Source organism: Coloeus monedula (genome assembly GCF_965178545.1).
Source record: "Coloeus monedula genome assembly, chromosome: 4".
NCBI classification, from domain to species: Eukaryota; Metazoa; Chordata; class Aves; order Passeriformes; family Corvidae; genus Coloeus; species Coloeus monedula.
Window position 1 is genome coordinate 1,868,637 of NC_138784.1, and position 25,737 is coordinate 1,894,373.

Here is a 25,737-nt window from a genome sequence, read left to right on the forward strand (position 1 = left end):
ATTGTCTTGTTTTTCTTTAGCACTGCTAATTGATAAAAATTGATGTTCTTTAGTTTGACCACTGGGATTATTTGAGTAATCTAAAAGAAGTTCCCAGTCCTGTGGTGGTTAATGAAATCTCTGACATGTATTTTAGAACTATGATGAATCTTCAATTTATGTATTAAATTAATAAGAAGGAGGGAAGAGCTTTTAAGGAAGATAAAGGCAATTTTTCTCTCTGTGCCAGTCTGCCAACTCCAAGCAACATAAACAACTCCTGGTCTCCACTGGACCATTCCAGACTGTTAGAGGTCTCTCAGCCTTGTAAAGACTAGTTTATTCTGGTGACTGCTGTACTTTTTTTACCCTGTTCCCTGACACCTTTCTGTTTCCTCTGCACAGGATATGAAAGCTGGAGGGAGCTTGCTAAGGTTCTGTCAGACACCAGTGTCCCAGGTGGGGACACAAGCCTTCAGCTTGACTACCCACAGAAGCTGGGACACCAGGTGAGGAGGCTCGGGCTGCCTTCTGAGCATGCAGAAGGGCAGCCCTTCCTTTCTGCTGCTGGCCCCAAGAGACAGCTCTCTCTTCTCACAGGAAAGAGAGCTCGCCACAGGGCAAGCTCTGAGCTGACCCACAGCTACGTGAACGGACAATGGCTCCGCTGTAGTCAATTAAGTTATTTTAGGTGTGCTGAGCTGCTGCGGTGGGACGAAGCTGGCTGGGTTTGTGGCACAGGAAGGCAAGATGGAAGCAGAAGTGAAAGGTCAGGAGAGAGTTTGTTGCTCTCCAGTGAGGCACATCTCAGTACTGTCGACTGAAGGCAGTGATGGAAGACGATTGCTTGGACATTTTTGAACCACAGATGGGGGGAAAAAAAAACCCAGAGAATGACCTAAGTTTTAACTCTGTGCTAGCACGCAGTTATAAAATACTGACATCCTTTTCCCTCAGTAGTTCACCGTGGAAATGTGCTGTCAAAAAAGCCAGGGAGCATTTTCATCCTGCTGTGTCCATGATAACTGGCCTGTCCTTTGGAAGGGGAGCTTGAGAACTTGTTTTATTTTCTTAATTGTTCTTACGACCAGGTTCAAGCCCTCTTGTAGAGCTTGTATAGAACTATCTTGTACTTGTCACTGCCATGTCATTTATCAGGTTATTTTGACTTTTCTCTACCTCTATTTCAGATCCAAGAGCTGCAAAGAGGTGGGAGGAATAAATCAAATGGTGCAGCTGTGGACAACCCTGTCCCATGGATGCCAGAGGTGGGTGCCTTTCTCCATCATTTTGGGGCATAGCTGGAGGCCTGTACAGCAAAAATGAAAGGCAGGGACGTCTGCCTGGAAATTAATTCATTTTGCTAGAAGTCCATTCCCTATCACCTTCTCCCTGCTTAATGACACTTCCAGACCTGACTAATCATCTGGAAAGACTGGAGTGTCCAGATTCGAGATAATTTGGTGTCTCAAGGCTCCAAGCACCCACCCGCAATTCCCTGAGAGCAGGCAGCCCACTACCTTCCTGAAAAGTGAAGTTTATTCAGGGCTAGGGTGTGTAGGGCCAAGCATCCAACAAGCAAATACATGACTGTGGCACACAGAACTGCCACACTCTGCTCTTGCTCTGGCTTTCGCTGTCCAACCCCTGCGTGTCATACGTGGAGATTTCTCCACTTCAGTGGCACTTCCATGAACAGGGACCCTCTCTGGTGACCCTTGCAGGCTGGGGTAAACACTCCCTTTGTTTCCTTCATGCCTCGATTATTCTTTCCTCCCCTGTTCCCTTATCTCATCATTCCCCTTCAGATAAGGGAGCAATGCAGCCTGCTTGTAATGAGAGGGACACCAGCCAGGGGGCATTTAGTTAATGGAGCCAGCGCTCTAAATTCCTCAAGGTGATTAGAGACCTGCACAAATTAAAGGGCCTCTGTGACTCCCGCAGGGAGGGAGCAGGCTGCTGGGCCTGCACTCAGCACTTCAGATCTCACTGGTGATGGAGGGAGCGTGTGTCCATCCAGCCACAGCAAGGAGCAGCTCAGGTCCCTGCAGCAGGAAGTGGCCAGCACCAGCCACCCTCAAGTGCCCAGAAGCAGAGCAGACCATTGATCTGTTCTGCACCAGAGCGTGGGCTCTGGTGTGCTGGGCACAGCTGGAGCCTGGGGCCTTCCTCCAGCTGCAGGGCTGTGCAGGCAGGTGCAGGCAGGGCTGCCTCCCAGGGGAGCAGCTGCTGGCCAGGAGCCAGCGGGATGTCAAGGGCTGCTGCTGTGCCCAGGGATGACACCAAGCATTTGCTGCTCCCCTCTCCCATGGCACTGGGTGATACAGGCTCTGTGTGGCATCCCCCAGCTTCCCTGAGGCTGTGCCCTGTGTCACTGATCCCTCCCTAGAGATTTCTCAGGGCACATGCCTCTGGAAAGTGGCCACCTATGGTGTGGGATGAGCCTTTACCGGGTTAGAGTGCAGCTGGTGAGGTGCACACTGTGGCCTGGACACTTTTCTCTTTGGCCTTATAAGGCAAAATTTCCTGCCCTTGCTGCAGCACTGTGTGTACCCAGAGGGTCAGCAGAGTCCCCCTGACTGCAGACAGAGACCAGTGGTTCACCAGTACCAGCTGCAGGAGGTGGAGAGGGATCATGGGCACGGCTCTGGATAGAGCTGCTTGCTGTCCTCCTAACCGCTGACTGAAATTTCTCCCAGCCTGGGGATTAAGTTTTTCTGTGACTCTGCCCAAATTAATTACCCAGGATTTATAATCCCATTGTGCCCTTCCCACAGCATCTCTAATAACTTAATTGCAGCCTTATTCCTGGGGCAAGGGACACCTGGTTGCCTCACACAGGTCAAGGAGCTGGGCTTTGTTTGAATAGAGAGGCATATTCCTGACAATCATAAATAATTAACAGAGTTTCAGGGTGAGCTGGCAGCCAGCATTGCCAAAAAAAGGACAGGTGTCAATTTTCCTCTCTCAGTTTCAGGATATGAGATAGGCAGCTTAAGTCTTCAGCCTTGGATAATGTGGTAGGAAAGTGTGCTCACTGGAAATCCCTAACTGAAGTTTTGCTCTGGCATCTAGGGGAAAGCAGGGTTCAGCCTCGCTCCTGGTTCCTCAAGGTGCCTGGGCATATGATGGTCCCTATCCTTACTGTCACTTCCAGGCACCAGAGCAAAGTCTTCAAGCTCCCAACATCACCCACTGCCTCCTCAGGCTGGAGAGGTGTGGGGTGTTTTGTTTCATTAATTCAGAAAGGTGCCTGGCTATCATCAGGATGAACCTGCCCTGTGGGCTGTGAGTGTTACCATTTGACAGTGTTCTAGGTGTGGGGAGGACTTTCCTGAAAGTCACTGGTTAGCCAGACTGTTCTCATTCAGCTCTGCAAAAGCACCTGCTCAGCTCTGAGAGGAGAAAGGTCTGGGCAGTGCTGGGGTGCATTTAAAATGTCCTTTCCTCCTTCACGTCTGTGCAGCCTCAGGAGTTCCTTCTCTCTGAAGGGGGGTGTGTGGGATGTCCAGGAGCACAGCCCCTTGCAGGCAGCACCTGCACAGTTGCACAGCTGCTGCACGAAACCAAAGGATTGTGCTGGAGTGTTGTCCTGCTACCAAACCTGCCCGAAGAGGAAGCATCCTTTCCTGAGAGGACTGAAAGACAGAGCTGTTGCTGCTCTGCTGATGTCCCTTCCCTGTCTACTCGTGCCCACCCAGACAGGGGGGTTGTGTTGCTAACTTGTCTTGATGGATTCCCACAAGTGCCCAGCACAGCAGAGCGTGCAGCCAAGCCCAGCTGCTGGCTGCTGAATGTCACCCAGTCAGGGGAGCTGGGCCAGGCAGGAGGAGGGGCTGCAGCCACTCTGAGGAGACAGAAGAGTCTTACAAACTCAGGAGTTTCTGGTTGGCAGCACAATGTCGCCTTTCTTCCCTGGCTCAGGCCCTCTCTGTGCCCTGTTTATCATTCTGTGGACTGCGTGCAGCTACGCAGCTGATTTGCCTCTGTGGTGCCAAAGCCACCCGGGATTAAATTAGGAAAGCCTTCTCTTCTCCATCCTGCTCCAGTTACAGGGCAGGAGGTCGTGTCTCTGCTGCTGCAATCCTCTCAGCTTTGTTGCTTGCCCAGATCTTTCTTCCCTGGCCTCCTTGCTCAGCAGGAGCCCCTGGGTGTGTGGTGCCACCCCCCAGATAGTTTTGACATGAGAGGGTTTGGGCTAGGAAGAGTTCTGGGCTCTGTGTTCCTGCTCCTCCTCTACGGTCAGTTTTTGTAGCAGGGGCTGATAATCTAACATTTCTCACTGGAAGGAAGCGGAAATACCAAAGTCTTTTACTGCAGCGCCAGGGCTGCAGGCAGACATTACTGCAGCATGGGAGGGTCAGCACTGGGGTCAGACCAGCCACAGCCCTGGAGGGGCATGGCTGCATCAGTGCCAAGGCAAGGGCCTGGCCCAGCTGTCCCCTCCCTGCGCTTGTAAGGGTTCAGCTCCCCCTCGCCGGGACCGTGCTGTCGCTGTGCTCAGGAGGGGACAGCCTGCCCGGCCCTCCCTGGGGTGAAGAACCCCGGTGCTGTGCTCCAGGGCACACTCACACTGTGCTGATTGTGCCCTTGGGGTGTGACCTGTGCCTGTTCTGGGTCTGAGCTGGGATCGTGCACTGCTGCTATTACAGCAGGGTGATAAGCAACTGGGAAGAGGTGTTGGGACAGGGAGAAACCTCAGGGGCAGGAGGAGCCCTCTAAATGGGAAGCCACAGATCACATAAAACCAGCTCTCATTGGAAGCTCAGACTCATGGCTTCTATACCTGGTTCTGGCCAAATCAGTCTATCCAGAATTTTCAAAGCAGATTTAAGTGGAGAAGGGGAACTTGTCACTTGCTAGGTCCTGAATTTCCAGCCCTTTCCAAAACAGGGCCAGGTAGTTCCAAGCTGGGAAATCAAATGTAGCAACCATGTTTTAGAATCACATTCTAAAAACCGTGTTTTAGAAAATCCATTGACATTTCTGTGTGCATGAACTGGGAATGGTGGTGATGTTGATCTATAACTGCAATCTGCAAAAGCCCCAAGCAGGAGATTTTTCCGGCATGTTCCATGAGAGGATACTCATATAGCAAACAGAGGAATTTCTCAGCTGCCTGTAATGGGCGGCCATGAATTGAGTTGGAGGGACAGAGGTGATAGAGTTTCAAAACAGCTGCTACACTGATGACTCGTGGGGGTCTAAAATTAAAGCTCAGCTCAGTTTTCAGTCCCAAAGCAGCACTTTGGGCAGCCAGCACTTATCTGTCAATAATGCTCTTTTTTTCCCTTTAAGAGGAAACAGAAAGTAAGTTAAGTTGCTGCAACTCAGGATAAAATCTGTTGATTTAGAAAAGATTTTAAAATTGCATGCAAGAAGTATTTATTATTTACCAGTTAATTATTTCTAGTAGCTGTGAGTGCAGGAAAGCAAAGTGATCTCATTAACTCCTGCCAGAATCTCCTCTCTGGAGGCTTTGTAAAGACTTTTGTAGGAGTCAGGAGTGTTGGGCTAGAAATCTCGGGAACTACCTCTTTACGTATTGATGGTACACCTAGTACAGTGGTGTCTGCCTTATTTTTTAGTAGGCTGCCCTCTCCCTAATACTGCCAAACTGTGCAGTAAAGTATTGTATTGCAGGGGGACTGGTCCAAGTTCTATTCTGCAAACATTTGAGCAAGTCTAGCCAGTCTTTTGGGATTTGCCCCATAAATATCTGGTTTTGCGTTTGGGCTGCCCCGTGTCAAAGCCAGGCCAGCTTCATTGCAGTCCCGAGCTTTGGGAGCATCCCCTGGGTCTGTCTGTGGAAGGAGTGGGTTGCAATGCCAGCTTGTCCACAGTGTGGGAGTGTTGTGCTGCGTTTCATAGCGCTCTGAGCCTGCTGCCTGCAGTGTGCAGAAAGGAGAACCTGCATTACTTTTGGGTAGCAGCAGGCTTCCATAGGACTCAGTTTCTGGCAGTGACTCCGTGGGAGCCCAGCCTGTTCCTCTCACTTCATGTTCCACAAGAAACAGCAGTTGTCATTATTTGATTTGGCTGAGAAAAGCAGTGTAAGACCCTTGGGTGTGAACCTGGATTTGGCCAAGGGGCACGGGACTGCACAGCAATTAAATTGCAATTCAGTGTCATGCTTGCAGAGATTTGTTTCGCAAGTTCCTGCAGAGTCCCGGGTTTCTCTGGGCTGCATCCATCACCCTGAGCCCTCCATCTGTCTCCACTCTGATCCTGTGCATTGCTCTGAGGAATTACATCCCTTTTGTCTCCCTGCTTTTCCTCTTGTCTGGTGGGCAGAATCCAGGCTGAGGGATATCAGCAGAGGAGGGAAGAGGAGGAGATGTTACTGGGGGGCATCGTGGGCTTGCAGACATCCATCAAGCCCTGGCACTGAGGACACCAGTGAGAGAGGGCTGACGAGAGCCCACTCCAGAATCGCAGTGGTTGTGAACGTGCTTTGCCTGGCACACAGAAATGGTTTTCGCATGCGCGACTAAAGTCCACAGCTCGCAAGGAGCATTCCTGGTGCAGAGCCAAATCTGCTTCACGGCCTTCCTTCAAGCCACAGTTCATTTCAAAACACATCCCCAACCCACCATCCTGGCAAAAATAACTCAGTGGAGAAGTTTCTCTGCCAGGAGTGCACAGAGAGGCTGGACCCTCCTCCACCGAGCTGCTTCAGGCCTGCTAGAGTCTCTCCAGTGAAAACTGGGAATTTGCTGCCATCTGTAGACATTTGGGTGCTGTTCAGACCGTTTCCCCAGCCCTGCTCCCACAGCCCTTATATAGGCAAGGCAGCCACAGCAAAACCGCCACAGTCCCAAGGCAACCTATTCCTTTCCTCAGCATTTTGCCATCTAAGGTAGCTTGTACTGTCTCCAGCTTATTTATTCCTCACTGTTGGATGCCAGTCCTGCAAGGAGGGTTTCAGCATCTAGCTCCACTGGTTGCAGGCAGAAACTGGACTTTGTTGGGGGGCAGACAGTGATTCCCTTCTGAAAGGCTCTGACAAAAATAAAGTCTGTCCTTTGAGGAGTGTGTTGCTGAAGTCCCACGGTGGCCAGCAAGCTTTTCCCAGCCCGGCTGTGCTCCAGGTCTCAGCTGGACACTGACAGCCTCTCCTGACAGGGCTGGCTGCATAGCAGGGACCCGGACTCACACTGCACACCCTCCTGTGCTGTGCGGGGTGGAACCCCCACTTCCCTCAGTGTTTCTGTGTCTCTGCAGGCACATGGAGGCCATGCTGCTCACTGACCTGCCTGTGCTGCTGCTCCCCACCCTGCCAGGCCTCCATCTCCCCGTCCCCACCGTCCTCCATTAGCTTTACCTCTGAGACATACTTTGAGAAGGTGATCTGCCATCTCCCCTCCCTAGGGCGTCCCCTCTTCCTCAGGTCAGGAAAACAGCCCTGAGATGGTGAGGGAGTCCAAAACACCTTCTTGCAGAATGTAAGATGTTACATCATGGGGAGCTATTGCCACCCTGCAGCGTGTTCCACACCACGGCCTCGGAGCACGGCCCTCTGGTCAAACACCTCCTTGATGGAGCAACTCCCAGCCGTGTAACTGAGATGTCCCAAGCATTAGCACAGTTCCCTGGTGCTGTTCAGTCGTGTGGGCCAACCCCACACCCTCAGCAGATGAGAAGCATCTGGACCTGGACACCATGGGCTCTGGTCTGCTGCAGACCAGTCCATCGTAGCAGAGGAATCTTCTTTCACTCTCCCAAGCGCTCCAGTACCGGGGCCCTGGCCAAGGCTGTCAGAGCAGGGGAGGGACGCAGGACATGGATGCAACAATTCATGGTGCCCCACTTCTGCCTTCTAGTTCCGGGGCCCTGGCCAAGGCTGTCAGAGCAGGGGAGGGACGCAGGACATGGATGCAACAATTCATGGTGCCCCACTTCTGCCTTCTAGTTCCAGGGCCAGGCCAACCTGCACGTGTTTGAGGACTGGTGTGGCAGCTCCATTGAGCAGCTCAGGAGAAACCTCCACTTCCCCCTCTTCCCTCACGTGAGTAAGACCATGACATGCAGTGTCCCGCGCTGCCCAGCTCAGCTTCCCAGGTGGATCACCCATGCTCCTTTCACATTCTGTCCCTATCTCGCTCTGTCCTGCTGTTTGTTCAAATCTACCACCTCCTTCTCAACCATCTGCTCCGTCCTCCTGCTGAGGGAGCAGGAAGCTTTCACGAGGGTTCAAGTGTGGCAGCCCCTCTGCTGCACAGGGGAGGGTCATTTCACGTGTACTGGCCGGCCAGGGCTCAGACACAGGCTGAAGGAGCCCTGTATTTGGTGCTCTCCTTCCAAGTGGCTAGGGAATGCCATGGCCTGTCCCCACCATCTCAATGGCATCCCCCATGTAGCTCTTCCCTCCACAGCAGCACCTGCTCCACCTCATTTCTTATTTGCTTTGCTCTTTTCCTCTGCCTCCATCACATCCTGTACCCCACCCAGAGAAAACCTCATACTTCCCTCTGCCCACCTGTCCCAGGGTTTTTGATTCTCCCCTTGTTCCTGTCACATCTAAAATTATTTTTATAATTTTTTTCTTCTTCCACTTCAGACAAGAACTATGCTGAAGAAGTTGGCTGTGTCCCCAAAATGGACCAACTATGGTCTCCGGATATTTGGCTACCTGCATCCTTTCACCGATGGTGAGGGTTCTGAGTGCCTCTTGTCACCTTCCCCTCCTTCCCCTCCTGGTGCTGCACCACTGGTGCCCTCACCCTGGCAAGCCCAACACCAGGTCCCTCGTGTGGGTGGCGTGCGTGACTGGCCGTGGCCTTGGCATGGCTGGAAACACATCTGCCTGCCTCGCTTGTAGGGTGGAGAGGAAAAGCACAGAAGCAAGCAGATGGGAAGTGCTAGATAAATAACAATGCTGTTGTGAATGCACAGCCCCATGGCGTGTATGTGGGCACGAACAATCCCCGAGCTTTTCCTCCCTCCCTCGCATGGCCAGGACTGTACATGACATCACTGATGTCCCTGCTGCTCCCATGAATGCCAGCTGTCAGCAGCTGGCATCTGTATCCCCAGCTGCATGCCTCTGCCCGGAGCAGCCTCTGGCACTCGCCCTCTGTCACGGGCCCTGGCCTGCAGCTGCCATCCCCGTGACCCTGGACAGAGAGTGAGCCTCAAGCGCCTCTGTCTCCCTCTGTGTCTCCCTGTGCACATTCCTCCATCCAAACAAATTTGCTCTGGAAACAAAAGGGGTGTCAGGGAGACTTAGCATAGACTTGTTAGCGTTCCGGGTTAGGTGTCAGGTGAAGCCAGTGCAGGAGGGGCAATGAACCAGTGACATCTGTGAAGTTTGTTTTCAGTCACAGCAGAGTTAAGAGAATTCAGAGAGGGTCAAAGGAGGGAAGGTGATAATATCAAAAGGGAAGGTGTGGTCTCACCAGGAAAAAGGGCAAAGATCCCATTTTAGAGGAGCAGGATCTGTTCTGTGCACAAGCCCTTACCCAAAGCCCTACTTACTCCCTCCATCTCTCGACAGGGGAGTTTCAGTTTGCCATTGCTGCGGATGACAATGCTGAGTTCTGGCTGAGTCCAGATGAAAAGCCCTCTGGTCTCCAGCTGCTGGCCAGTGTAGGCAAGGTACAGTGCATGCTGCACGGCTTCTCCCATCGAGGCTGTAGTGTTTCTGTGGGAACAGAGACCTTCCTGACTCCCTGCTTCCCTGGACTTCCCAAGTTTCTTTCCCTGCCCAACTGCAGAGAATGTCAGCGCAGATGCCAGATGGGTATGACATGTGATACCTTAAGCCACTTACCTCTTGGTAGTGCTCTTGGGAGTCCCTTGTTCACAATTAAGGGACTTCAATCTGTCCACAGGTGGTGGATTTCACAGATGACTTACCAGGAGGAATTGGAGGGAAGAGGGAGCTCAATTTTCCCTTTTTATCATTGTCAGTGCGGTAACAAGGGAAGAAACTCATCTTAACTAGAGCCATCTTCTGTCTCTTCACAGACAGGGAAGGAGTGGACCGCACCAGGAGAGTTTGGGAAATTTCACAGCCAGAAGTCAAACATGGTGAGGTGAGCGAGCAAAGTCCCTCAGTCTCAGCCACCTCTGCACATGACCAGGAAATCACAAGGACAAGGGAAAAGCACCCAGGCTTGTCCTGAAGAATTTAGCAATACAGAGAAAGGGGTTACTCTGGGGTATTGCCGAAGCTTTGCTGATTTATTGCAGGAATGCAACACTGAATTTTTCTTCCCTGGAGCAATCAGTCACCAGTACATCCATACTCCCCTATATGAACTATATCCCGAGCTTCCTGCCTTGGAACTGGCCAGGTTTCCCAGAGGCCAAAACCCAGCAGCTGACACTGAGAGGGAGTTATTCAGAATTAACTGAGAAGGGTCTGGAGTGCTCCAGGTGCACAAGTGAAGCTACCTATCTCAGTGTCAGGATCTGGATTTTCTTGGCAGCGCTAACCTTGCTTACCCTGAGAATTAGGTTGTTTCATGGGTGTGGTTGCTCTCCACTCATTGTCTGCTGACAAGCTAAGAAATGTTCCTTTATGCTTCTGGTGACAGACACCTTGTTCTTCACAGGCTGTCAGCGGCAGGCAGGTACTATTTTGAGGTGCTGCACAAGCAGGATGACAGAGGAACGGACCATGTGGAAGTAGCAGTGAGTCTGTGGAAATGGTGGTCCTGTATATGTGTCCCCACAGAGCTCGGGAATGATGTTTGTAACCATTTCCCTCCTTCCCCAGGCCACAGCTCCTCATTCCATGAGAGGTAGCTAATCCCTTCCAGAGCCCTTACCTACTTCTGTGTGGGGTAGTCCTGGCCATGTGTCAAGACCCCTTCCTCTGCTTGCTTGGGATAGATCTGCCTTCTCTGGAGTCTATTACAGCTTTTTGTCCTTTCCTGTTGTGGATGTGTCCTGGGGGATCTCAGCTCATTCCCAGTGTTTTGGTGCTGGGTAAATTCGGTCCTAGTAGGGAGGAAGAGGAAGCTGCGAACCCACATGGTGAAAAACATCTCCTGTGTGTTCCTTTCGTTCAGGCTTGGTTAACTCCATAAGCACTTCACTTTAATGTGTTTCTCTGTTCCAGTGGAGGCTGAATGACCCAGAAGCGAAGTTCAAAGTCATTGACTCCCAATATCTCTCCCTTTTTGCTAGTAAGTATCTTCATCACAAGTTTTCCCAAGCACCTCCCCATTCTTCCTAAATGTATCAGCATCCAGTGTTTCACCGTGAATCATTGTCTAGCCAGGTGTATACCAGGCATACACATCATTAGGAGAAAAAGGTGGAGACAGTTCAGGGGAAAGACTGCTGGACAAGGGTGTGAGTCATTATTAAACACAGGAGAATCGGAAGTCAGGTTGGAACATTATTTCAGGTGAGTCTAGAGGTAGAGAGGAGAGTCTCTGAAGGTGAGGAGTGTTCTAGATTGAGAGTAACACAGGATGGAGTTTGCTTGCTGTGAGCCGGGGGAATGTGAGTCCCATGACATGGGAGCTGTGGGGGTGCGCTGCCACCTGGTCACAACCAGGGAGAAGGGGCTGCTGTGGCGCTTCAGGAGATCTCACTCTGGATCCTGAACACAGCAGGATACACTGTCCGTGCTGGGGGATGCTGCTTTCTTCTGTACCAGCCTCTCGTCCCTTCGAGTTGGTGCTGGATTGCTGCAGACACATCAGTCCAGTCCCTCCTGTTTTGTCAACCCTTCTTAGCACATCAAGTGATGGCATTATCAGTTAAGAAGCTCCTTAGTCCTGTTTACCCTTACCCAGGTTTGTCAGCATCAGCTTCCTCTGCCAGCATTCCCCCTTTCCATATCTACTGCTGTTGCCTTCCAACATTTCTGGGCTTTTTTCCATACCAGCCCTTGAGTGCAGGGAAGACTCCCTGATGTAATGGAGACATCTGTTTGCTGTGTCTTGGATCGCAACCTGCTGCTGTATTTTCTGAAACCTGCCATTTGGCCAGGACTAGGCTTTCCATTAGGTCTTCCATCTTCATTCTTTTTCCATCTGCTCTTTTCTTCTTATTAATTCCCTGTAGAATAAAAGACTGACATCCCAGAAGATCCCTTCGTGATTAGGTACAGTGCTGCAGTCACATTTTTATCTGTCATCTTCTGCCCATAGTTTTTCCCTCTTTCATATTAGCCTTTGGCAGTATCACATGACATCCCATTCTTTCTGGGGTCCCATGTAGTTCAGTACCCAAAAGTTGCACACCAGTGCCCTTGGCAGGGTATTGCTTTTCCCTCATGGATATTTATTCCATTCCCCTCATTTCAGAGTAAGATCCATGGAGACATGAAGTCCTGTGACAGCAGCACCCACGGAAAAATGTAACCACTACCCAGTCTGGAGTTTGAGCTTCCTGTTGCTCTTGGCTTACTGTGGGGCTTCATTCCCTTTCTGGAGTAACATCCTCCTCAGTAACTGAAGCTCTTGCCCCAAGGTCCTGATCCTTTTCCAGCACAGGCAAAAGCTTTGCTCCTCAGGTTTCTCCTCCCATTCACCTTTCTTTATCTCCTTTGAAAAGAAACTTAATCCTAATAATACAGAGGTGTCCAGTAGTTCCTGCCAGCATGGGGCCTATTCAGCACACCACTGCTGGTGTGTCCAAGGCAGGAGGTCATTTTCCTGCACTGCTCATCACTCTGTGTGTTTGCCTTCAGTGACAGTCACGTTCCTACCCCGCAGCTTCTGTATCTCCAGCTTTCTGTGTCAGAGCCTTTCCTTTGCCAGAGACAGCATTAGTGCCACGGATGCAATGCCATTTGGCAAGGGCTGACAATGGAGAGAGGTGCTTTTTGGGACAAGGGACAAATTAGCCCTTCCGTCCCCCTTGTGTTGTGTCTCTGGTTTCTAGACGAGACGCTCTTGAAGATGGATGAGGTCGGGCACATCCCGCAGACGCTGGCCAGTGGCAGGAGCCGGCCTGCTGATGGCGCCGGCAGCAGGGCACACCCCGCTGACATGTTGAAGCCTGACCCCCGGGACACTCTTTATGAAGGTAAGACTTGCAAAGCAGCTGAGGAGGTAACTGCAGCCTGTGCAGGAGCACAGCTGGGAAGGATTGTCCTCCCACAACCCAGTTATCTGGGCCATGCTTTTTTATCCCTGGTGCAGAAGAGAGGGGCAGCGACAGTATCGGTCACTGTAGGAGAGAAAGCACAGACTAAAGCCAGCTCCTCTTTCTTGGTATGCAGCTCACACAACATCCCCGAGCACGTTTTTGTGTAAGCGTCTTAAAGGAATGTAAAGAGTTGAGCTGTGCAAGAAAGTTTGTTTAATCTGTTTTTTACTATTTCAGATGGATAAATAGAACCCGGGGACAGAAGTGGCTCAGCTGGTGCGTGGGTTGCAGCAGGGCTCCTCCTGCAGCTCTTGCCTGTGTGTTCCTTCTCCGCAGTGCCTCTGCTCAGCAAGTCCCGTGTGCGCCGAGCCCTGCCAGACTGCCCGTACAAGCCCAGCTACCTGGTGAATGGATTTCCTCTGCAGCGCTACCAGGGGCTCCAGTTCGTAAGTTGGGTTTCTTAATCGGGTGCTTGCCCAGGAATACACGAGGAGGAAGGAGAGAGATCCCATTAGCCGTGGGGCCTGAGCTTGCCTTCACAGGGAGTCTCACAGTGGCTGAGGATTTCGTTCTCCATGGGGGGACTGTACTATGTGTGGATTACTAAAGTCCTCTCTTCAGGAGGACTTGCCCACCTCTCTCCCACTTAGTTCTCACTCTGTTGTAGGACTTAGGCTCACAGTTAGAGGGGTGGACAGACACTGAGAGAGAGAGGAAAAGGCACATCCATACATGTATCTTAGCATGCTTCCTTCTGTTTTCAGTTCTCACAGCCTGCTACTGGAGCGGCAGAGAGTGAGCAACTCCTGCTCCCTCTAAAAAGGGCTGGTTACCCTGAAACTACATCTGGGTCACCTTGTGACTGATGTCTGGCATTTATGAGGGTTTTACTTTGTCTTTCTCCCTTCTTGCCAGGTTCATTTATCCTTTGTTTACCCAAATGATTACAGCCGTCTGAGCCACATGGAGAAAGACAACAAATGCTTCTACCAGGAAAACCCTTATTATTTGGAAAGGTAGGATGCTGTGAATGTGGGTTTGGCAGGGTGGGGAGGAGCTTGAAGGCTGGAATTGGTGTGGAATTTCATGCTCACTTCTGTAGAATTTTCTTAATTCTTAAAGATCCCCTAAGTCTTGCAAAACATTAAAGCATTTATAGTTTCTTTTGATGACTTAAGTGAAAATATGTTTAGGTCTCAAGCGGAAACTACCAGTGCTTTTCTTGCACTGTTAACCCAGTAGCTGAGTCAGAGCATGTTTGTTCTCCTGCATCAGGGAGTGTATTCCCAGCAAGCTTGGCCTGCCAGTGGCTGGAGCCTTCTGATAGCTGACACAGTGAAAGCCAAACCATGCTCACTACCAGGCCTCTCTCTGGGGGAAGAAATGCATGTCACTCATCCTCACTGGTGCCCAAATCCCAGTGGTGGCCCCACAAGGGAACTGCCACTTGCATGCTCCCTCCCTGCAACAGTCAGACACCTTGTGCAAGGACTCCCACCCATTCAGGAGGACTTTTTTGCAGGTTAAGGAGGGTCACTTTCCTAGAGAAATAACTGATGATGGCCTCCCTGTGCTCAGGATCTTCTTCCTCCTTCTAGGAAAGGGCAGAGTAGCTTTCATCAAACTTGTACTTTGCTCTTCCCTCTGCAGATTTGGATTTTACAAGTACATGAAAATGGATCGGCCAGAGAAGAGCCTGGACTCTGGAGAAAAGACAGAGCAGCCAGGTAGGGGCCCTAATGCCAGAACCCAGAGGATCCTTTAATCTGGCACTTTGGAGTGTGGTCTTGCAGCACCAGCTGAAAGAAGCTGTTGACTTTCCATACCAAGGAAGCCACAGCCTTTCCCTGCCAGATTGCTGTGTTTGGGAGGAGACTTTTGCTGCCACTTCTACTTCTCTTAAGGGCAGGTTAGGAGCTCACCAAACAGTGGGCTGCATGACAGCTCTCAGGCCCACAGCTTAGCTCAGGTGCAATTCTAGCAAAAACACGGGCAGGAGCAGCACAGCCAGAGGTGTGCAGCGTGGCAGCCTGTGCTCACACCTGCCCTGCAGGGCTGTGGCCAGACCGACAGCTAAGGACAAAGCTGGAGAGCTCCACAGCCTGTGGCAGTGGTGGATAATGGGTGCTGAGGAGGCTGGTGGCAGCAAGAGCACGGCTCCCACGTGAGAGAGCATCCCTGTCCCTCTGAGCGGGAGAGACAACACTGAGAGGAGGCGAGAAGTAGTTGCCCCTCCTGCCTGCTGGGTGCCTGGTCAGGGCAGGGAAGGCAGTGGGAGGATGCCAGAGGTGTAACTTCGATTCATCCTGCAGGCTCCCAGGAGGGGAACCTGGATGACCTGCAGTACGAGGAGCAGGATGTGGAGAGCACCAGTGCCCCCGTGCGCCCCGGCACAGGGAGGGCAGAGCCAGCAGGCCACGCTCCCAGCAGTGTGTTGGGCAGTGATAACGTTCCCGAGGACTATTCCCTCCGGGAGCGTCGCCGGCTCCTCTCGCTGATGGGTGGCAATGCAGGAGAGGAGATACGAGGGAGAAGGACAAAAAGGTCTGGTGTCAAATCAGCCATGCTGGCCTCTAACAACCAAAGCCTCAGCCTGACTGGGCTGGAGGGAAACCCAGTAACGAAGAGACCCCGTTTAAAAGCTGGCGTCAAAGACAATTCCAGGAGCCCTCCGCAGCATGCCAGGGCCATCCAGGGGAGAGCGCCTGTCAGAAGGGCAAACCCTCCTTCTAGGACTGTGACTCAAAGGCAGCAGTCGCTTGGCCACCCAAGGGACTCAGGGGTCACAGTTCCCACAGGGGTGAGACCTCGAGGAGATCTCAGCACCACAAAGGACGGGCTGCAGCCAGCAGGCACCGTGCCAGCTGGGGAAGGAGGCCCAGTCCCTGGCAAAGCCGGGAGACACGCGGTGACTGCTGCCAGCCCCAGGCAGCAGCCTGGGCTGCCACAGTGGCTCAGCCAGGTGCAGTCCTACATTGCTGAGCAGAAGGTGGCCAACAAGGGGGATGTGGGCAAAGGAGAGGTGCAGGTGGCATCCCCTGTGAAGGGCAAGTCCGGAGGAGCAGCAGAAGAGGAAGAGGAAGAAGTGGATGGGGAGCCAGAGGAGGAGGATGAGGAGGATTTCGATTATGTACCAGTGTTTGACCAGGCAGTCAACTGGGAGCAGACCTTCAGCATGAGCAACCTGGACTTCCATATGCTGCGCACAGACTGGATTGACCTGAAATGCAACACCTCGGGAAATCTGCTGCTAAGAGAAAGGGAGGCCCTGGAAGTTACACGTGTCTTCCTGAGGAAGCTCAACCAGAGGAGTAAAGGGTAAGGTACAGTGAGAAAACGGGGGCACTGTCCTAGGGCTGGTTTACCATGCTGCAGGGGAATACCTGTTGTGTGAGGAACTGGTGAGAATCAGAGGATGAACTAGGTGTGCTAAATAAGATTTCAGGCAAGGAATCTGTGTAAAACACTGGACTTCAGGCACACCTCTTTTGCCTGAGAAATGGTACCAGCTTTTGCTGGTGCTCTTTTGTTACATGGTCTTGGAATGGTTCTTCTTCTTCTCAAGACTTACCATCCCTTCTGGCAAACAGACACACTTCCTCTGTGCCTCCATAAGCTAAACAATCTGACTCCTGACCCTTCTGTTGGCCTGACCTTAATTTTTATAATTTTTTTATCCATCTTTTTCCATGCAGGTTTCAGTTGGTGCAAATCTTCCTATGCATAAGTGACAGTATCCTGGAATGGCTGTTACTAGCTTCTAATGCCTGCTGGAAGTAGGCCTAATGCTACATATTAAGATCACATTTGCTTTTTCAGGGTCACATCAGTCAGTCAGGTGTAACTGATCAGTACACACAAGCTTTTCTCAGGATTTTTAACTGACGAGCATCTGTGTTATAGCAGAAACTCTTGTTATGATCTGAAAGGGCATGCCCTGGCATTTCATCCAGTTTTGGCCATTCTGAATGTACAGGTCCTGCCAGTTTTTACTGTATGATTGCTCAGTCCTACTCCATATTCTTGTCTGATAAGCTGTCATGAGCCGGTTTCAGTAGCCCAAACACGCTCCTTGTGCCAAGATCGTTGTAGGTGGTGTTGAATACACTCACTCTTACCAGCCCTACACAATCATTCAGACACATTTGTTATTTTCTGTGTCACCTTTATTTCATTTCTCTTGCCAAATATTTTCTCTTGGCTGGAATACCAGGTCTTATCCCACATGCTTGTGGATTTAGGAGAAACAGGTGCTAAACATTCCCATGGGACTTTGGAAGCAGTGCAGCAAAGCAGGGGGAAGCCGGGGACAAAAAAGGTTGTGCTGGCCTGGAGGAAGGAGCGCAGCAGGGCTGGAGGTGGGAGAGGGGGTCTGGTGTGCAGGGCAGCCGTGTCTCCTGCAGGCGCTTCCAGCTGCAGCGCATCGTGAACGTGGAGAAGCGCCAGGACCGCATGCGGGGCAGCCGCTACCTGCTGGAGCTGGAGCTGCGGGAGCAGGGGGGGCGGCTCGTGCGCCTCTCCGAGTTCGTCTTTGCGCGGGGCTGGCAGGGCGCTGACGGCAGCGAGGAGGACGAGAGGAAGATGAGGAGCCTGGCATGGGGCCGCCGGCGGCATCTGATGGCTGCGGCCAACGAGCCAGAGCTGTGCTGGCCCCAGGGATTCTCCTGGAACCACCGGGCCGTGGTTCACTTTGTGGTGCCAGGTAAGGGGGACCTGCCTCCCCAGGACATCGAGGGCAGTCCTGGGCAGTGGGTCTGAGCCAGTCTCAACCACCTTACTTGGGTCACTTCCAGTTTCTGTTCTCTCCAAGTTAAATACCCTCAGAAATGTGATAGGGCCCAAGCACCCATGGCTTGTAACCTTGGAGAAAACCCCTGTCACATGGTGGGAAAGAACCCACACTGATTCCTTGGCTCCTTGGAGCAGGTTTTCAGCCTGGGCCTATTTCATCATCCATGAAAGGTTGTTGTGATTTAACAGAAGGCAAGAAACCTTGCCTGTTAAGAAAAAACACCACCATTGAAATCAGCTTGCTTTGATTCTCCCTGTGTTGCAATACAACTAGTGAAAAACCAGGCACGTTGGGTGCTGCAGTTCATCTCTGACATGGAAGAGCTATTCCGAGTCACTAAGGATCCCTACTTCAGCATCATCATCACAGACTACAGCAGTGATGACATGGATGTAGAGAAGGCTCTGAAAAGGTCGACCTTGCACAGGTGGGAGCACTGCTTGGTCACAAAAAGCCACTCACACACGTGTGCCTGCAAACAGCACATCTGGGAGTCTCTGTGTTGACCAGCCACAGCCTGCTGCAGCTGGAAAACCAGACTCCATCCATCCAGACCTTGCACATACACATGAATATGTTTTTGTTACGATGTGCATACACATATTTTCATGGAACCGTTTTAGAAAAGTGTAAGGCAATACCTGGTGTAGTCTTCCAGCCAAATTTGTTGAATTTGTCTCTTTTTTTCAAGATTGCAAGAGAGAAGAGAAAGCAAGTCTCACAGTGATGGGGCAGGGGGAGGGCAGAAAAGACAAGAAAGCTGTGAGAAGTGGGACAGAGAGCGTGGAGACCTCTGCTTGCTGGAATGACCCTACTCTGATCTGAAACAGCCTTGGCTGGTCATTTCCTTTACGTGCCAGGGGTTTCCAGGTCTAGTCCTAGGACAGAGCTGGGCTAGAGCTGAGAAGAGTTTTGCTAGGCACTGCACAGGGGCAAGACTCTCTGAGCACACTGGGACTGGGAGCAGTGCTGGGCCTGTGCGCTCCCCCAGCAGAGGCTTCCTGTGCTTCACAGGGTGCACGGGGCCAGGGCAGCTCCACAGCCCAGTGCTGGTGCAGCACTGCCTGCGGTGCTTCCTGTGCCTCTGAACTTCCCCTTCACCTCTGACCCCCAGCTATCGGTACCTGAAGCTGACGGGCAATTTCGAGCGTTCTGCCGGGCTGCAGGCGGGGATAGACCTCGTAACGGTGAGTCAGGGGGGCCTTGGGGTGGACAGGGAAGTTTACAGGATGTGTCTGGTGTTGCCACTGCCTTTGGTACTGAACACGCTGGATTTTAGGGAAGGGAATAGCCTAGCAGACCAGTTCAAATGTAGGTGTGTTTCCTGCCCTTCCAGAGTAAGGGTCTCTTTATTCTGAGGAGCCTGTGCTCTGTTTGATTCTTGTCCACCTGCTGGGACTGTCAGACAGGAGGGAAAGCAGCAGCAGCAGCTTTGTGATCCTGGCTCTGCCAGGCCACAGTCATGGTATTTCACACTCTTCATTGAACATCCACTCAATGGACATTTTTCCAGCCCTTGGGATTTCAGTTTCTGATGCAGTAATGAGACTTTGGCTCCCATGTCTCTGTCTTCCTGCCCCTCAAGAAAGACTTACTGAAAGTCAACCTGGTTTTTTCCCAACCGGTATGATTGGTTGCAGGACCCGCACAGCATTGTCTTCCTGTGTGACCTCCACATCCACTTCCCAGCTGGAGTCATTGATTCAATCAGGAAGCACTGCGTGGAAGGCAAGATGGCCTTTGCACCCATGGTCATGAGGCTGCACTGCGGGATGTCCCCACAGTGGCCTGATGGTAAGAGGGTGTGGAGCCTCCTCGGTTCAGACTCTGGGAAATGGGGAAAGAAGAAAGTGCCTGCCTCTCTAGATTTGTTCTTCTGGTACTGTCAAGGTCTGGAGCTCGAGGTACTTCTAGGTCCACTGCGTGAGTGTGTGTTAGACATAGGGTGGGGTTTAACAGCATCAGGTACCTGGAATTTGAGATCAAAAAGTTAGCAGAGCCCTTTGTCTGATGTTGTTTCCTAGGGCTTTTTATGGATTTAAGGACCTTGGAAAAACCCTCCTTTATTCCTGTCTGTCCATATCTCTCTTTTCTTAGGGGGCACAGCCTATCCCGAGGAGAGCTGGTAGACCAGGGCTGAGGGAAACAAGCCAAGCTGGAGGGAGAAAAGTGGCACAGATCATCTTAGCATAGGATTTCCTTTAGACAGAGGTGGCCATCCTGAGCCATCCAGGCACAGGGACAACCCTGGGAAGCTGAGACAGTCCAGGACCTGTGTTGCCAGACAGGAGATGTGAGAGGCTCTGCTAACAAGTTGACGGGACAGACCACGCTGTCTGTCCACACGCCTTTCTCATTCCCAAAGCTGGTTGGCATGGTTGGCTCTGCTTTGGTGCTGAGTTTGCTCCCTGGTGCCAACACTGTGCTAAAGGTAGCTTGAGTCTCACTCCAGCGGCTCTGCTGGAGCCATCAATGGTTCAAAGCCCCAACAAAGCTGTGCCTCTTTTGTGTTCTCCTCAGGCTACTGGGAGGTGAATGGGTTTGGTCTCCTGGGCATATACAAGTCTGACCTGGACAAAATCGGAGGCATGAACACAAAAGAGTTTCGGGACCGCTGGGGTGGAGAGGACTGGGAACTCCTGGACAGGTAGGCATCCATCGTCATTGTTCAAGTGCTCAGGAGGGGAAGCCCATCAGATCTTGGAGAACCAATGACCACAGGAGTGGGGATTTGAGGGGATTGAGATGACTACTGCCGCCATAACCTTGGCCAGTGAGGGAGAGTCTTTGAGCAAATCCTGACCTCAAACCTAGTAGGTGAGGAGACACAAAACACTCTGCTGCAGCTACTAGTAAGAGAAGAGCTATTTTCTGCTGCCTTCCAGCCACACTGCCGGTTGGTCTCATGCAGATCAGGCACTGGTGATCGTGAAGACTTTGTCCTCTTCAAGCAGTGCAGAGCACAGTCTGGGTCCCTCACATTTCCCATATAACATTTAGCAATTGAATTGCCTTGAAGACCAAATGGTGGAGAGCATTTGAAGATCATTAGGTACAGTTAAAATTTCTGAGGATTTTGTGATGAGGGATCTCCGCTGCACAAATCCTGGGCCTCTGGGTTTGGAGTCGTAGGGTTTGGGGCCTGTCCTGTCTTTTCTGTCAGCTGACTGCAATCCAGTGCTGCCAGCTGTCTTTCCTCCTGTCTTGGCATATGCAGGCACTCCTGACCAGTCTTGCCCTCAAGGGTGCATAAGCACTCAGAAAGTGTCATTAGATTCCTGCTTATGGATATGGGATGCCCCTGAGCTCTTCTGGACTATCCAATTTGCTTGCAGTCTCTTGTCAATAGCACAACTTAAGAGTTTTCCTGAGGCTGAGTCCCTCAGTATCTTTGTGATGAAATTTTCCCTAAGTCTACTCTTCTTTCTGCCAGGATCTTACAGGCTGGGCTGGAAGTGGAGCGTCTCTCCCTGAGAAACTTTTTCCACTGGTTTCACTCGAAGCGGGGCATGTGGAACCGACGCCAGGTGAAGACACTGTAGCCTTCAATCCCAGAGCTGTTCAGCAGCTGTCCACCATCTCATCCAGATGTGCACTTTACTGGGGCACACAGCCAAGTGCCCAAACTCTTCCTCTGCCTCCAGAGCCCTCTGATGGGATGGCATAGCTGAGGAAGGGATGATCAGGCTAGCGGAGTGGGAGCCTCTCTTGTGAGCCATCGTATCCAAGATCCATGTGTGGCTGGGAAGGCGTGCGGGGGAGATGTCGACAAGTGAAGGACTTGCATTTCCTGCCATGCAGTCTGGTGGAAGGTACAGTGGGAGAGGTGCCTTGTTTCCTGTTGAGTCTTGCACCAAACAACATAAATCCCACCTAAGCCCAGAATGGTTTATTTAGAGCAACGCAGCTTCTCATTCAATACTTGAATGAAAAAAAAAAAAAAAAAAAGAACCCACAACCATCCCCATTTCCTTTCCTTTGCCATCTCTCCAGTATCCATGGTTTTGGACCGGGGACCAAAGTTCTCTGATCAGTATTGCACCCACATGCCCATGTGCTGGCTCAAGGAAATCTGGATGCAGAAGAGCTGATAGGCACTTCAGGCTGCTGGTGCTTAGATGGTTCTCTGTGCTTTTCACTTTGGTCATTAGGAAAAACTGTGCTTGTGTTGAGCAAATTATGGGCCATGGATGGAGATGCAAATACATTTCCCTTACAAGAGCCACGTTTGCCTGTAGCTGGGCGAGTGGCAAGGGTGACGTTACAATTCCACCTGAATTATTGATCCACTGCCTGAGGGTAGTGGAGGGTCTGTACAGAGAAGCTAACAGGGCATCTCAGGAGGAACTTTGCAGCCTTATCTGACAGACGTGTGTTTGTCCTAACAATATCAGGGAAATCCTAGCAGGGAAGAAGTGGCAATATTTTATTAGTTGAAATATTGTGATTTGTCAGAAGAGGAGACAGAGCTCTCAAAATCCTGTACATTTATGCAGCATCTAAAAGTTAATTTAATAAGTTATGGCCTCACAGTTGGGTCTTGTCGTAGCTTGACTCTTATGTCAAGAGCAGGCTTCTTGGTTGAAGAACCAGCACAGCTGCTGGTGCTTCATCTCTGGAGCAACCCTGGGAGCTCTGGCCTGGTACGGAGGAGGTGGCCTCAGGTCTTGGCACATGCACTGGGTGTAATGAACAGTGAGGACAGATGAGTGAATAAAAGGATGGGCAAACCCATGCTGTCACTGATGCAAGAACTGTGGAGAGAGAGCTGGCCTGGTGCTACAGGGAAGTCTCATCCCCTAAAACTCCTGTAAGGCAAGATTATTTTACCCTGTAACCATTTTAGAAGACTGTTTAAACCCAGAAATCCCAGCTCACTCAGTGCTTTACACTGGAGCTTCAGTGTCCCCATACCATGCTGAAAAGGCTGCTACTGGTCTCAAGCTTGAGAGGAGAGTGTGACAGAGGATGCTGCTCATGGTGCCCAGTTCTCTGGGGAGTTGCTGGGAAGGAGTACTGGATGTATGCAGAATACAAGCAAAACTGACGTGGTACTAGATTTTTTTGCTCTTTGCTGGTGGAGTAGATGCCAATTCAGAATAGGCATTCATTTATTACTGGGTCTGTGGTGCTTGACAAGTCCATCAAGTTCCGCTACTGCAGTAGAAAACTGAATGTGCAAGTTCTGGCACGTGAGATGGAAATTGTGTCAAATCATCTGTTTGCATCAGTCTGGGTTTTGTGACTGATGGATTTAGAAAAGGTCAACCAGATACCAGAAAGTTCTGCTGTGCAGTGTGCAGCTGTGGTGAGATGTAGACAGGAGGTGGTTGTGTCTTTGAATCCGTGGAGCCTTTGACAGAATGGAGACACTGAATATCCCAGAAGAGGCAGCCTTAGCCAGCTGCCCAAGCCAGAGTAGTCTTCCTGTTGAGGGAAAATACTTTACCCATGCAGATCCTAAGAAATTAAATCACTGCGGTTGGGGTGAGAGGGAAGAGGCTGACAGAGTCAACACTTTTTTTTTTTAAGTATTATAAGTTTGGGAGACCAGAGCCCCGTGATGCAATGTTGCAATAAGCTCTGTTTCTGCCTGGAATGTGCAGTGTCAGTGCTGCTCTCGGTGCATGTCAGAGCCTGTGCTTCCCTCAGACACAGGCACAACTCCACGAGTGTGCAGGTGAGCTGCTTTCCAGGCTCCAGGACTGTGCCTGCACAGCCTGTCCAGGCTGGCTGTGTCACGCAATCCCTGTGGAATGGGGAGAGGCTGTCGGGAGGGCGAGAGCCGGGACACAGCGAGCGAGGCGGTAGCAGAGCCAGCTGTCTGGCCCCATCAAGCTGGGACCAGCATGGTGCCCGGTCTGCAGATGGAGAGCTGCTGGATTCGGTGGCAGCTCCTAAGTCGAGCACAGGGAGCAAGAGTTACTTGTACTGTGGGCTTTCACATCTGGCTGTGGATGTGGTCTGCAGCTCCTAAAGTTAGCAGCTGGCATTCACCTGCAGACACTGGCAAGAGTTAGGTGCATCCAGAAGGTAACTCACTTGGCTTAAATGACATGAGTAGCCCCTCTTCTCCACCACAGAGGACAGCCAGCAAAGAGTGGACTGGACAGTAGGGTGCACCCCTCACTGCAGCACTGCCAGCAGAATTTGAGGATTTTGCCCCCATTTTTCAGCTGTGACTGTACTCCTTCCTTCACAGCTTGTAGCCCACCCAGGCCAGTGGTAAGCAGAACTACCTCATGAGGACTCCTTGGTGGAGATGTAAGGAGTTACTGGTTTTCAGTCCAGTTTCCTGATGGCCAGTTTCCCCACTGTCAAGGCTGCCATCTCAAATGTTCTTCCCTTCCCGTGGGAATTCTCAGTTGGTATCCAAGCATTGCAGTAGTAAGCTAAACACTAATTGGCACTAGCAGGCAGCCTCCATGGAGGAGCTTGGAGAGCCCTTGGGGACAAAACCTGTCTTGCAGCCCACATGCTCAGAGACCTCACTTCAGGTTGTAGGGAGGGAGCTCACAGTCCCCAGTTTACTGGCCAGCAGCAAACCTTGCAGGAGCAGTGCTGGGCTTCGCTCTGGGGCTGCTGCCCCTCTTTCAAAACAAGCTGCAGTTTTTCTCCCCAGACAGAGTCACGAAGAGGGGGAGAGCAGGAAGCACAGCAGGAGCGGATCCCTCAGCCATGCAGTGAAAGGACATGGCCAGGAAGCTGACTCCCCTCAACAGCTGGTCACATTTCTGTCACCAGGATCTTTTTAGGAAGCTGTGCTGGGGTTTCTGGCCTTCATGTGCATCCTGGCTGTGTCCTGCCTGGACAGCCAGAGGAAGTCAGTTGCGTAGGATTTTCCTTGCACCAGGCCAGGAGCAAGCTGCTGCGGAAGCTCTGTGGCTGGGGAGATGATGGACCATGCTGCACAAGAGACCTTCCCCAGGGTGAGATGTGACCAGGCTGAGGAGTCCGGGCCACCGAGTGTGAGGTGCAGGGCAAGGGGGCTCTGCCTACAAATGTGACTGTGTCTTCAGGCCTGAGCTGTGGTGCTCGGGCTTGCTTTGCAGGTCAGCAAGGGAATGAAGAAGGGCTGGCTTTTAATCTGAGCAAAGTGTATTGTGTGAAAATTATGATATGATTTGTTTCATCGTTGTCTTGATGTTTGCCGGGTATGAACATCTCTCCTCATTGTCTACAGATGTCTGAAGTTGATTGTTTTTTAGATACAGATGCCTTGTGTTGAAAATCTGAGTTGTCCCTTTGAGTTACCTGCCTTAAAGTGGCTCTGTGCCTTCAAGACGACTCCTGGGCCACCTCTCTGTTGGAGCTGGGGGATATACAGATTCTCCCTCGTGTTTTATAAATACATTGTCTTCCTACAAGAGCTCTCTTCTGTATGTGTGTTACTTTGCACCCACATCACCGTGCAGCAGGGATTAGAAACCAGGTGTTGCTCCTCTCTTCATTAACTGAAAGCACAGCCAGCACCAGAGATCACTCTCTGCTCAAGCCAGCAAGAGGTGGGTGGGAGATGCAGTGGGCAAGGTTAGCCAAGAGTGAGCCCTGCTTCAGTCCCCTCCAGATCTGCAGAAAATGGGATGGCAAAAACCCAGGTTTTTTGCTGTCTACATGGGTATATCATGTGAAACAAGGTGGAAACAGTGGACAAATACACATTCCAGCAAAGCATGGGTGTGATGTGATGAGAGGATGTGGGAAACAGTGGTACCCTCCTGGCAAGCAGAGGACAGTTCCTGGAGAAGACCACAGGTGAGAGCCTAGGCCTGAGCTCGGTACTTGGCACAGCCTACACACACAAATGGGAGGTCAGCTCTTTCACTGCACCTGCTTCTTTGGATTCAATTTTGGCCCATTTTTGCTTCAACTGGGTGTTCCTTGAGTATCAAAAGCTTGGCAGCAATGGGAGT

The 25,737-nt window shown here is 51.4% G+C and overlaps 1 protein-coding gene across 6 annotated transcripts in view; it reads left to right on the top strand.

Moving 5' to 3' along the window:
- Nucleotides 1-25,191, top strand: part of B4GALNT3 (beta-1,4-N-acetyl-galactosaminyltransferase 3) — a 64,806-nt gene extending 39,615 nt beyond the window's left edge. For 2 of the 6 annotated variants that reach the window (XM_082280470.1, XM_082280471.1), the window contains exons 2-21: nucleotides 385-488; nucleotides 1,170-1,247; nucleotides 7,892-7,987; nucleotides 8,540-8,630; nucleotides 9,476-9,576; nucleotides 9,949-10,016; nucleotides 10,539-10,617; nucleotides 11,048-11,114; nucleotides 12,826-12,969; nucleotides 13,369-13,478; nucleotides 13,948-14,048; nucleotides 14,683-14,759; nucleotides 15,345-16,350; nucleotides 17,436-17,734; nucleotides 18,098-18,251; nucleotides 18,939-19,011; nucleotides 19,465-19,618; nucleotides 20,345-20,471; nucleotides 21,258-21,351; nucleotides 21,469-25,191. In XM_082280470.1, coding sequence (XP_082136596.1) covers nucleotides 385-488; nucleotides 1,170-1,247; nucleotides 7,892-7,987; nucleotides 8,540-8,630; nucleotides 9,476-9,576; nucleotides 9,949-10,016; nucleotides 10,539-10,617; nucleotides 11,048-11,114; nucleotides 12,826-12,969; nucleotides 13,369-13,478; nucleotides 13,948-14,048; nucleotides 14,683-14,759; nucleotides 15,345-16,350; nucleotides 17,436-17,734; nucleotides 18,098-18,251; nucleotides 18,939-19,011; nucleotides 19,465-19,618; nucleotides 20,345-20,471; nucleotides 21,258-21,351; nucleotides 21,469-21,495 — 3,050 coding nt within the window. In that variant the 3' untranslated portion in view covers nucleotides 21,496-25,191. Of the gene's footprint in view, nucleotides 1-384; nucleotides 489-1,169; nucleotides 1,248-7,891; nucleotides 7,988-8,539; nucleotides 8,631-9,475; nucleotides 9,577-9,948; nucleotides 10,017-10,538; nucleotides 10,618-11,047; nucleotides 11,115-12,825; nucleotides 12,970-13,368; nucleotides 13,479-13,947; nucleotides 14,049-14,682; nucleotides 14,760-15,344; nucleotides 16,351-17,435; nucleotides 17,735-18,097; nucleotides 18,252-18,938; nucleotides 19,012-19,160; nucleotides 19,431-19,464; nucleotides 19,619-20,344; nucleotides 20,472-21,257; nucleotides 21,352-21,468 lie in introns of those variants that run through there. The other 4 variants (XR_014226354.1, XR_014226355.1, XM_082280472.1 and 1 more) reach the window with 4 other exon arrangements.
- The last annotated feature ends 546 nt before the right edge of the window (nucleotides 25,192-25,737 follow it).